This window comes from Ceratotherium simum, chromosome 28 (genome assembly GCF_057802395.1).
Source record: "Ceratotherium simum simum isolate JZ-2026a chromosome 28, ASM5780239v1, whole genome shotgun sequence".
In the NCBI taxonomy this organism is placed as follows: Eukaryota; Metazoa; Chordata; class Mammalia; order Perissodactyla; family Rhinocerotidae; genus Ceratotherium; species Ceratotherium simum.
In genome coordinates this window covers 27,007,925-27,021,119 of record NC_141927.1, presented here as the reverse complement: position 1 = coordinate 27,021,119, position 13,195 = coordinate 27,007,925, and the positions used below count along the sequence as shown (strand labels likewise).

The 13,195-nt window shown below is 36.3% G+C and overlaps 1 protein-coding gene across 2 annotated transcripts in view; it reads right to left on the bottom strand.

Annotated features, from left to right (window-relative positions):
• Window positions 1-460: 460 nt before the first annotated feature.
• Window positions 461-13,195, bottom strand: part of TNKS (tankyrase) — a 215,563-nt gene continuing 202,828 nt past the window's right edge. For both annotated transcript variants that reach the window (XM_087418475.1, XM_004428812.3), the window contains 2 exons: window positions 12,116-12,272; window positions 461-6,184 (listed from right to left, as the gene is read on the bottom strand). In XM_087418475.1, coding sequence (XP_087274601.1) covers window positions 6,098-6,184; window positions 12,116-12,272 — 244 coding nt within the window. In that variant the 3' untranslated portion in view covers window positions 461-6,097. The remainder of the gene's footprint in view (window positions 6,185-12,115; window positions 12,273-13,195) is intronic.

Genomic DNA, 13,195 nt, shown 5'->3' with positions numbered 1-13,195 from the left:
AGGCATAGAGAAAGGGGAGGGGAAGTAAAGGAAAAAAGTTTCCCCAGTCCTCTGTGCCAGGCATTTCACGTTTACCATCACATGATGTAGGTATTCCTTCCCCCTACCCCTCAAAATATGACAGGTGGAGGGAGCGAGTCTCTGAGCAACAGAGGTTGTGCAGGCCTCTGAGCTGCCCCGGGAACTGGTGTGAGGTCTGGCTCCAAAACCTGTGCCCCTTCGTTTCTGAGGTATTTCTAAAAGGAGCCTGTGCTTCTGCTGTTGCTGTACTTCAGTAACTCGCATGTGACCTCAGAGGTGAGGATGAGGCACTTCCCACAGACATCTTACCGGAAGACGAGAGGGAGAGTTGTTACCAGTATCCTGACAGTTTTTGGTCAGTTGTGTTAAGGTTGGTCAGGTTGAAATGAACAAACAGGGATATGAAAACACTTCAGAGCTGACTGTTATCCACATACAGTATACTTTAAAAATGTTTTTATTGAATATTAAACAATTACAAGTACTGTAAGTTAGACATTTAGCCGAAGCACAATTACAGGTTAAATATAATCATAAAGATGTCTTAAATAGAAACCCACCATGCAGGCAGGTTAGGTTCCTTGATGCCCTCTTGTGGAAAGTAAAGGGTGAAGGGAAAAAAGTCTTCCATTACATGTGAAAGATAGTGAAGACTAGAAGAATTCACATGCTGTAAGCGATTTTCCATGACCAAATTGAAAGGGTTGCCAGATTTAGTAAAACAAAATAAAACAAAGCAAAAAACCAGGATGCTCAGTTAAATTTGAATTTCACATAAATAACAATTTTTTCTACTGTAAATATATGCCAAATAATGCATGAAACATACTTACACTAAAAAATTATTTGTTTGTCTGAAATTCAGATTTAACTGAGTGTTCTTGTATTTTATCTGGCAATTCTACAAATAGACAAATGCAAAAAAGAAAGTGGCAGGGAGCCCCTGCCACAGGTGGGTCACAGAGACTAAAAATAAAAACAACACCAATAATGAACCAAGGAGTCACTACATTGGTTACTTACACAGACCAACATCACAATGAGAAAATACAATTACTACTCCAAATGCTGTTGCCAGGAAACATTCTAGATTTCCTCAAAGCTGGTTTTGTAAATGTTTTTGAGAAACCTTGTTGATAAAAGTACCTTTTAGTTTGTAGGTATCAAAGACAAACACTACTACCACAAAGACAGGCTGAGCTTGAACCAATGGAAGCAGAAGCAGGTATTAATGTGCACATGAAGAGTTTAAATATTTTGTGTAATGAATACAATGTTTATATAGTCAAGGTCATCTTCTCAGTCTAGGCTGTTGGCCTCAAAGATTTTGGTTCCTTTCTAACTTTGACTGTGTGTTTTCTAGCTTTGCATTCCAAACCTTGGGAGCGGCATGGGAGTGTGTGAGGGACACCCCATCACCAGAGTCGAACTGCATTTCTCTGCAAACACTGAATCAACAAAGGGCTTTCAGGGCTGCCTGCAAAAATGGGTAGACGGATCAAAAAGAAAACAATCTGAATTCTGAAGCATGAGAAATCTGTTTGAAAAGATGGGTGGCAGGGTGAGTGTGGAGATGTGAAAGAGTAAAGCAGGAAAGAAAATGGGAAAGGATGAAGAGTCAAAATGCAATCATCTCTAGAGTGTGAATGTTATTTCAAAAGAGGCAGAACCCTCTGGCAGATGTGGAAAACCGGTCACACCAAGAGCATATTTGGTCTTATAGAGCATATAAAATCTTCAGCTTCCTACTGCTTTTCACTTACCACCATGGTTTACATCTTAAAATGACTAAAAAACAGCTTGTGCAACACTCAAATTCTATGTGGTATCACTTCATGAGTTGTTGCTGTATCCCCACATACTCAAAACTTAATACGTTTTGAAATCTTTCTAGCATTTCTCCAAACCAGATGATCCAGTAGCTGAAGCATTTCAAGCACAGAGAAATTGGAATGGATTGATTCCATCAGCTCCTTTGCATGTAAGGGAGCATTACTTATGAAATATACCCTCATGAAATAAGCTTAACAGGTGTGAAATACGTCGAGACATACCCGACTCACTGACACCTTTCAAACACTGAGAAATGGAATTACAATTTTTTATTTATTAGGATATAAAAGGCTAAAAGTTTCTGCCATAGTTAAGGCTTTCCTAAGAAGAAATATTTACTTTATTAATTTCAGAATGCACAAGGTGTCTGAAGAAGCCTCACTGTTTAGGGTGGTTTTAAAAAAAACGCCTTTCCTTTCCAAACGCTAGATATGTCCAACCAAAGCTCAAATATTATCTTCACAGTTGCTTTCTTTTCATTTCTCTGTCACTGGTTTGACATCAAACAAGCTTAAGGTTAGTCTTTAAATAAATTTCTGACATAGGAAACCCTATCTTAATGCCCGTTTTGAGTGTTGTCTTAATGACTAAAATCTATAGCTCTATGCAAGATACTCGCCCAACAGAAAACACAGTAAGAAGCCTGTTTACAATACATTATCATACAAATGTGATCTGGACACGCTGGGAGGAAAGGTACTTAAAAATGTACACTTTTTCTGTTTGAAAGGCTGTTTATAGGAATCCAGAGAGTGCATATGTTTAAAAAGGGAGGGTGAGCAATGTCCAAAATAACCCTTTATGCAATTGGGAGATGTATTGAAATAGAGGAAAACCTAAACAACTTATTCTAATGCTGTTCTTCCAGCGTACACCAAAATTTTATTTTTTTGTATAAAGGCTATAATAATAGACTATCAATCTATATTACGTTATTTGTCATTTTCAGGCATTTCTCTGTAAATATCAATGCACTTTGCTTATTTGACAGCACAGGAAAATTAGTCTAGCCACTAACATCAAGCTCAAACGAGCATAAGGATGATACTTTATGAAAACATACTAATATTGTTTATTCTACTTATGTTATTGAAAAGCGAGACATTCCAAATTCCACAAAGGAAAAGGTAAATAAGAATCCTGGTTGTACTGCTATTATTTTGCATAGAATTAAAACTCTGGGTTCCATGCTGTCATTTGTTAAGAAAATGGCAGAATCTTCTGAGCAGGGCACACGAGGCCTAATACCTGGTTCAGGTTGTGATACGGAAAGAGAGAGGTACAGTCTCCTTCTGCAAGACTCCAGATGAAGAAAGGAGGAAAATGAGTGGGGTCAAAGGTAACTGTTGGAGCTAATTATAGTTCTAGACTAGCAGTCTGGGGAAAAGGGAAGCAGACCAAGTACAAGGAGAAAGTGTCCAGTTCAGAGCACTTAACTTATGTTTGAGTCAAGCATCCAGCTGGCCAATACCTAGTAAACGGGAACCATCAGGTCTAGAAGCCCTGTGATTTTAGAACTGCAGTAAAGCAGGTGGAGGTGTCCAGATTCTCTCTTCCATACGGTTTGGGAAACAGAAGGGCCATTTCAGGCGAGGCCATATTGGAAGTCCTCATCTTGCTAGTGTTTCTATATAGTGCATATACAAGAAATTAAATGGATTTTAGCCTAATTTAATGCCATGCTTTTATAATCCAAAGGATTTTTCACATTGCTATAGATGGGAAATTCCAAACGTAATCAACTTTTGCTAACTTGAGTGCTCTCGTGATGACCTTTGGTTTTCAAGTTGTGAAAAATGTATTTGGCTCCTGAGAGATATCAATTAACCCATTCTCTTTAGTAGATGAATAATATATACATATTCTTTCAAGAACTACTATATACTTGAATCATTACAAGACAAGAAGCACTCCAAATGTCTTCCTTACACAGTACCTTTACTCGGCACACAGAATATAAGAGATCAGATACATAACATTGGCAGTTTAAATATTGAACCACAGTTTAAATTCTCAAGTGTAAGGCCGAAGTTTGAAACTGGCACATCCATTAATCTAGCTGGGATGATGGAAATACATAACCAGTTGGGTAGTGGCTTATCTTTTTAATGAAGCTTCGAAGCTTTCAATATCTATACCATATTAACCTTTTACATAAGTAAAAATCACAGCTGTGTTTACCATTTTAAACTATATCTAAGTGGGGAGGCAAGTAACATACACTTTCACAGCTACTGGAAACCACACAGATGCCAATTCCTTCAACCCATTGTTACACACAGCAAAAAAGAAAGAAAGGAGCAAAAAAGCCCTCTTAATGAATATCAAACTTTGCAGCTTCATATGGAATTCTAGCGCTATTAAACAAGTAGCCAAGACACAAACACCCAGCTTGGGTCACTAAAACTTCAATAGAAGCAACAACTGAGGCTAATTCTTGATTTAATTTTGAGGACCCATGCAAGATTCAGCTATAAACCTCAAACTAGTTCCCGATGCCTAGTTCTAGCATTGGACTCGAGCCAAGAAGAAAGCAAAATGTATATTTTAAGAGCCTATTCTAGAATTTTTGCATGTAACCATTTTATTTTTCTTTAGGAGTTTAAATGAGGTCACAGCTTAATCAGCCTGCATTAAAAAATGACCAAATTAGTTTTCAGGACTTTAAGTTGAAATGGCAAGTTCATGTCACACTGTTTTTTCTTTTCTTTCACCACATTTATATTACTTTTGCTTCAAAGCTGAGTAGATGCACAGTATGTCAAAGTAAATAAATTAATGCACTCAATTCGACATTCAGTTCAAGTGAAAAGGGCAAATGTAAGGACTATAATGGATACCTTTTTACAAGTGTCAATGTGCACTTGGCAAATGTTGATTAAAACCAGCAAAACCAACTGTTTCATGAAGAAACAGTATGGTATTTCTCCACCTTCACTTAAAAAAATAACTGAAAGAGCTTTGGTTTCAGTTTTTGTTCTCGTCTCTTAAGAAGTTTGAAGAAATGGTTCAAAAATTTAGTGCAGGGACCTATATAAACTATTTGAAGCACCTCACTCAAAATAAACCCTAAATCTGGAGTAAACAAAAAAGTTCTTGCATTTGTGCATATCTATCTACCAAACAGGATTTGAATCCTAGCTTGCTAAACTAGAGAAACAATAAAGTAATATTTTTGTGACTCTAATGAAGTACAACAATTCCACTGAACTTGGAAATAAGGCAGCTAATTTTGGGGGGCGACAATTCTGGTGGTACGGATTAAGTGAAGTGTTTTTTTCTTTGAGGAGCCCCACAATCCTTTTCTGCTGCAGCATTGCAGAACCACATGCTCCTCACACACCTTAATGCTGCTTCTCCTCCACAGCCCTCCCCAGCTGTTTCGCCTCTGAATGTCACAACGGCACCCCTCAAACCTTTCCCTGGCTGTGCTCTTCTTGGATCTCCAGCACTGATCTGAATGCCTCTGAAGCAGGCTTATATTGGCAAGAGCAGGTGGCCCTCATAGGCTTTGACTTCTGTGAACTCGGGAGCTCCCAAGTCAGGTTGATGTTTGTGCCTTTCCCTTCTAAGACTGGCCAATCAATAAAAGAAGCTAAAACTTGGTTTTTCCTTTCCATCTCACTTTGTGTTGATAAGAAGTATAGCTACAAAATAAAACAAAGTGAAAAAAAAAAAAAGTGGAAACTAAGTCTTGCTCAGCCAGAAGCTTGAGTTGCATTGCTAATGATCTTAGTCAGTGTGACTTTGTGCAAAATGTCCTCAAGAAGGCTCTGGCTCATTTTCAAAGTAAGGCAAAAAAAAAAAGCCAATGATGCATGTTTAGACAAAATTAAAAATGAGCCTGTCATATGTGTATATTTGTTATATACAAGTGCCATATATAACAAAGCAAATGTAGTGTGTGAATTGTGAACATTTGGGAAAGCACTGGTTTTCTTGTTTTCCATTTCCAAGTCTCGATCAAAGCAATCTTGTTTTAGAAATGGATAACTGCAATGAAAATGAGCCTGAGATATGGTAAAAGGCCGCCCCTGTAAACATTTCCTCAAAGGGAACAGTAGCAGTTGAGTATGTATCAGTTACTCATACTATATTCATCACTATAGCAATGCTTTATAAAAGACAAACAGCTTATTTCTAGGCTGTCAGGGATTCAGAGAATATTGATTTTGTTGGAAACAATCCACTGTAATCCAGTCCCAGCTTTAAATCCGATCTGGCCTTTACCAGTGGGCATTCACTAGGTCTTCTGCTCTGCGGCTGTTGCGGTCTGTGAAGGAGCTTCTGGCTTCATGATCTGGTATGTGATGAGATACTCTGGGTACGCCTGGAGAGGACAGGAGGAAAAACAAATCACCCTTTGGCAAGGACAATATTAAAGCTTACTTAATGTGCAAGCCTCAGAGGCTGTTGATCCTAACCAATAATCTACATACACCCAAGAGCCTGTGACAGCCAGCCAATTAACAGGTGCTTCAACAATTAGGAGGTCCACCTACATATCTGTATACAAACATGCATAAGTCCTATAATCTAGGGAATTGTTCTAACGTTACTTCTACTTTGAATACTGTAAATTAGTTACACTGCACTCATCCCTCATTAGAGAGCCACATGCCATAAACAGGAAAACGAAGGCAAGAGAAAATCTCTCTCTTTCACCTCACCTAGCATAGTGCTGTCACATAGCATGTGTTCAATAAAAGTTAGTTAAATGAAAGAATAATTCTGCTGAACCAATTGCAAATTAATCATAGACGATGATGTAAGCCATTGAGCTAGAAGGAGGAAGGGTGAAGTGTGTTGAGTCACCAATAACTAAGAGGCAACAGTTTGGAGATAATTTTTAAGTTGACTAATTAAAGGCAACTTCTACAAGAAAGATAATGGCTCAGATTTAGACCTACCATCCCCTCTATTCTCTCTCTCTCTTTTGTCTCTTCTTTCTTGCAGTATGTAAAACCAAAGGCTCAGTGTCTGGAATGGGAAGAGTACTTCTCGATGGGAGCAGGAAGGGGAAGTCCGACCAGAGGAAGTGGTTCTTAACTTTAACCAGAAATCATTATGAAGACAACTGAAGTGGGGTGTGGTGGCAAAAACCCCCTGAAACTACATATACTACACAGGAATTCTTCAACCCAAATATAACATAAGACTAGACTCAGTATTTCAGAGTGGTCTGTGGCTGAAAAACAGTATTCTTTGGTGAGCTAAGTGTTTTGGGGCCCCAAAATAACTTGTTGAATGCTGACTTACAAATTACTTGCATATAGATATGGAGTAAGATAACCAAAAGAACTAAGGATAAAAAAACTGGACTGTTCAATATTTAAAATGCAGAAATAAACATGTGATAGATTTATTAAATTATTTCTTTATAATTTTACACCTTAGATCTTAGGAGGCAGAAACTGTTACATATCTGTGCCTCCGCTTTTCTCATCCATAAATGGGAACAGTAATAATACTAAGATTTTTGTGAGGATTAAATACAAAGATTTTAGAATTTTAGAACAGGTTTGGCATAGTAAGAATCTAGTATGTGTTAGTTATTACTATTAACATTATTATTGTCATTATTATTATCATTTATTAAAGACTAGTCCCTCCTGAAGAGGTCTCAGCAAGCATAAAAAGACCAAAAAATGTAAATGTATTCTGAAAAGTTATAACTGTCTCTACACATGTAAGGAACCACTATCACTCATAATTTTCTTTTCCAAAATTCCAGTCTGCTCTGGTTTGACTTAAAAACAGCAATGGTTTCCATCTTTCATACATTTAGTTGGAATAACCAAGATCAACAATCCTCATCTCTCCTGCCTTTCCAATCTGAAACTTCAATAACTGAATAGTTTGTAGATTTACTTTATTATGATTTGAACACTATTTAATTCTTGAAATGGTTTTAAATGGCATTTTAGTTTTTGGTTACTAAAACAAACTAGGTCAGCTATCTACCGCTAATTCTAGAGACGGGGATAAAGAAATCTGGAAAAGCTCCAACACTGGTGGGAAAACTGAAAAACTGATTAGTCAATCAGATGGTTTAATGGTCAAGAAAATTATTTATTCATCACTACTATACATATATTGAGCATCTACTGTGTAGAAAGCACTCTAGTTTGAGATATGGACCCTGCTGTTTGAGAGGATAAGCCAGACACAGAAAAAGAAGAATTCAAAAATAACCCAAGCTGGCATGTGTTAAGTGTCAAAATGAGTAGGAAACACATTCCTACTTTCTTTTGTCCTAATGAAATTTAATATCTATGATACTGCGTATGACACATTCTTTTCATTTGCAGAAAAGTTGCTTAAGCAGAGGAGTTAATAATACCAGTATTTGAATTTTGGTAGCATACTATTTAAGAAGATCTCTGACACACGTAAATTTGAATCAGGCAGAGTCTAAGACTCTAATGGTATGAATTACGTAAAGGTCCTTATGGGAGTGCTCCTGGTTTCTACTGATTAGGCTACTATATTGTTTCTGTGTACAGTCTGAGATACTTACTAATCACCTCCAAGTCCAGTGGGATTTAAGGTGAGGGAATTATTAAACTGCAGGACTAGAAGGGCCCAGGACAGACCAACAATTATTTCTTGTCAAGTCATTTTAAATCCATGCTGGCTATAAAAGCATAGAATGTATTTTTTTAAAGTTCCTAGAAGATTCAACAACCACTTTTGGAAAGGACTTTTAGGAAACTCGTCTTAACCCAAATCCCTAATGCTAAAATTTAAACTCAAATGCTTTCAGTTTATTCTCCACAGAGAGGAAGAAGGAACTATCATGCCCTCTTGAATAATTTTGTATACTTGAAAATCATTCTATAAATCATTCTGTAGTCTTCTATTCTCTAGGTTAAATAATTCTACATTGTTCATATCATTTCAGTAAAATAGGCTAAATCTCTGTAGCAACGAGTGACCAGAGAATACCTCTTTATGTCTAATTTAATGTGAGGTTTAAAATACAACATATACAAATATTCCTGCTATTTTAAGTCCAGTCATATACTCAAATCAGAGCCATTTTTCTTTTCAAGAGTAGTTCAATTAATTTTCAACATATCTTTTTAATTCTAAAGAAAGGAACAATCTCACCAATAATGAATAATAACCCTCAAATCAACTCTCTGAATAAGACATTTGTTTATTCTTGAAAATTTTGAATACTAAGGGTGAAGGATGATTTAAGGTATAACTAAGGGGAATGAAATAAAACTTAGCAAAGGAAAACTTCACCATAAATCAGGGGAAATTGCTCACGGGAAATGACTCAATTAGCAGACATTACAGTTAACACTATTCATGAGGACAAGAATACCTGGATATGGAAGAACAAGTGTGCTCCCCTGAAATAAAACAAATACTACAAGCATTTCATTTTTCAAGGTAGTTTTTTCTTTCAAATAAGATTTGGACCATATCATTCTCTAAAATTCTTTTAGAAAGAGACTCTAAACAAGTTATCAAGCCAAAGTGCTCGGGAAATTGTTGAATGATCAGTAAATTTTAGAAATGTAAACCCATTATTATTTTTGAAATACCCTTTATTATTTTTTTCCACCCAAATATGAAAGAAATTATATTACCAAAGGCAACTTACAAAATCTTGAAAACTATATGATAAAGAAAATTGAAATCATCTATAATCTCAGTACCCAGAGATAACTCCTCTTATGTTTTGTTTAACATGTATCATGTAAATGCATCTTTTTAATCACAAGCATGTAACTATACTAACACTTATTTAATCATTCTCTTTTTGTTGAATATTTAGGTTGTTTAAATTTCTCATTACAATAATCAAGACAGTGATGAACATCCTTATAGTTTTGTGTGTGTGTGTATGATCTGATTGTCACTAAGTTGCAAAAATTAAATGGTACCCAAACACTTGTATACCCTTTACATCCACCTATTGTTAAGGTTTTATTTATTCTATTTGCTTTATCATGTGTGCTTTACCCCTACCTCTACATACACTAGGGAGACAGACAAATACACACTTTTTTTTTCCTGAATCATTTGAAAGTTATAGACATCATCATGGGTCTTTATCCCTAAATATGCCAGTATTTATTTCCTAAGAATAGTGATATTCTTACATAAGCAGAGAATCAACTTTAAAATTTTATACTGATATAATACTTTTATCTACCTACCATTCATATTCCAATTTTGTCAGCTGATCTAATAATGCCCCTTCTCTTCCAGTACCAGATCCAATTTGGGGCAGAACCTCAAGTTAGTTGTCCTGCCTCTTGGGTTTCATTTAATCTGGAACGTTTTCAAAGCCTTTCTCTGTCTTTTATAACATTGACATGTTGAAGAATCCAGTCTTCCCACATTTTTTATTAACAGCACATTCCTCATTTTGATTAGACTGAGGTTATGTATTTCTAGCTGGAATACTGCATAGATGATGTTCTGCCCTTCTGAAAATATCACATCTGGAGACACACTATGTTTACTTGTCCCTCATTGATAATGTTAATTTTGATCATCTGGTCAAGGTATTTGCCTTCTTTCTCCAATGTATAATTACTGTGATTTTTTTCTTTTTTGTAACTAATAAGAATACCATGCAAATATCTTTCTCCTTATCAAAATTATCCCCTAAATTTAGCATCCATTCATGATTCTTGCCTGATCTGATCTTTACCACAATGGTTGTAAGATGATGATTTTCCAAATCCAGCACTCCCTTTACATGTACCCATCTGCTCTTGGCTCTCTACTGCAAGTAAAAGCCTTCCTTTCTTCTTCATTTATGTCTTTATCTATTTGTTATCAGTATAGAATCACAAATTTCTACTTTTTCCAATGGTTTAATACTTATTACTGTGCTTATTTTGGTGTTCACATTGTCCCAGATTTGGCCAGTGGGATACCATTCAAGCCGGCTCTGTGTCCTTGTGACATGCCCCCATCATTTTTTTTGAGCACTTCATTACTTTCTGGCATAACAAGATGTTCCAGGCTCATCCTGCTCCTAATCTGCTCCAGACCTGGAATTAACTGTTTTCTTAAAGAGCCCAGGATCCTTTTAGTGGGGAATGGTATTAGAGACCAAAATCTGGGCTCTAGGTATGCTCATTGCTATTGGGGTTTCTTTACTTTCAGCAGACAGTGCTAAGAAATATATGTGCATATATACTCAAATACATACACAAGCTTACATATACTCTTACACATATACTGATGTTTACATATACACGTGTACACATATACACACATATATTAGAAATCCTGAGTTCATATCATTACCTCCAATTTCAGTCCACCCCTACAGAGTCATTCCTACCATCCCCCATTCCATATTTGTATGTCCCTTCTTCCACAGTGAGAGCCACAGCTCCCAAAATCAACACATTTACTCATTTGCTCAATCCTATAACACACCTAAAAGAGTTTCACTGCTTTGCCCATACTACCACACTCAACATATCTACCAAATGCAGTTTAGGATTTGTTTGCAATTCTTCCCCCTACTCCACAACCCACCTGGCCCAAGACTGATGTCATAAAATAAAATATTGTTTTCATATGTTACTTGTATGTAGTTAATTTCTTCTTTCTCATTTTTTTCCCCTCCATCAGTGTAGTTAAGGTATCCATTTGAAATTCAATTAAGTTCAGACAAATGCATTTTTATTTTTAGACAAATTGGTAGGCATTTAGCAGTATTGTGAGAGTTAAGGACCAAGTTGAAAATGATAGAAAGTTTTCCTGCTTGTTGACAACTTTATTTTGGAGCCTCAAGTGATTGGCAGAATTTCATGTACTGTAGCTTTATGACTCAGAAAGCTATCGTTCTCTGTAAGTAGCATGATCAAAAGTATAGAGATTCAACTCATGTGACCAGCCGGTGGCAACTATATCCATGAAGAAGATCCATTAAACGGCAGCTGCTCTTAGTTCTCCACTGCCACATTGGGGCATGAAGGATACAAAGCATTAATTCAGAACAGCAGGCCTCAAGAACAGCATGAGATCTCATGCCTTTATTTCCCAACAGCCCTCTTGTTCATACTGTGTTACTTGGCCAACAGGGGACTTATGGGTTCTGTGTGCAAAGTTGATGTCAAAGAATTTCGATATCTTTATTTTGACCTGAAGCAATAATGCTATGTGGTGGATATTTCATTAAATGGTTTTCTATAACTCTTATGTGGTCTCCATATTCTATATTGACATGTTTAGTAACTTTGTTATGCTTATTTGATGAGTAATTTGATGAGTATACCTGTTCTCCTCTGTAGATGACATATTCAGCATATGCTAGTCCATTCACACTTGGTCTCCCAATAACTGAGTGATGTCCTGGAGGGGCATGAGCCATTTTCATGGTGCTGAATTGCAGAAAGGATTTTCCAAGGGTCACTCTACAGAAAAGCATTTGTCTAAAGAAAAAAGGAAAGCAATGCTTTGAAGGAAGTTTTAAATCTTAGAATGATATAACTGTTAGGTTTACTGATTTTTAAAAAAATATTTAACATAAGCAAGCCAGTTTAAATGTCACTTTCAAATTTATGAGTAGGAATGGAATGGGATTTGATATACTAATTTACTATAAACAGTTAGCTGGCTCAATAGTTACGCTTCAAGTTTAAAGTAGTTTTGGTGTGGTTTAGGAATCCATCACAGAAAACACCTGGCAAGTTTTGACTAGTGGAAAAAGAAATACCAGCGAAAACTGAGGTCTGTATAGACTGATAGGAGGAAAGCGAAGAAAACAAGCGATGGCAGCAGCATCTGAAATTAAGATTGGGTTTACTCATTATGAAGAAGTAAAAACTAGGATGAGATATATCACAACAAAAGTGGATCATATACAAAAATACTTAGCTTAATGTATGGCTGGAAATTATACTACCTGGGTGAAATATGAATTGGGGCAGATGTTAAAAATTCTAGAGAAGAAGAAAGGTTGATTGCGAAGAAAGTGTGTTAATAAACTAGGAGTTGGGAAACTATGGCCCAGGGGCCAAATCTACTCTGTCACCTGTTTTCGTAAATAAAATTTTATTGGAACAGAGCCACACGTTCATTTACATATTGTCTGTGGCTGCTTTTGCACTACAAGGGCACAGTTGTCACTGTCACAGAGATCACAGGACCTGCAAAGCCTAAAATATTTATTATGTGACCCTTTAAAGAAAAAGTTTGCCGACCCTTATAAACAACAAACATTTTAACTAATCAGTAAGATTGGTCACATTGTTAAATGTAAATAGTATTATTCGAATAGTTTGTTTTTGGTAATGAAGTACGATCTTTGCATTATGACTAATCAGAGACATTATTTTGAGTCAATTAAAAATTG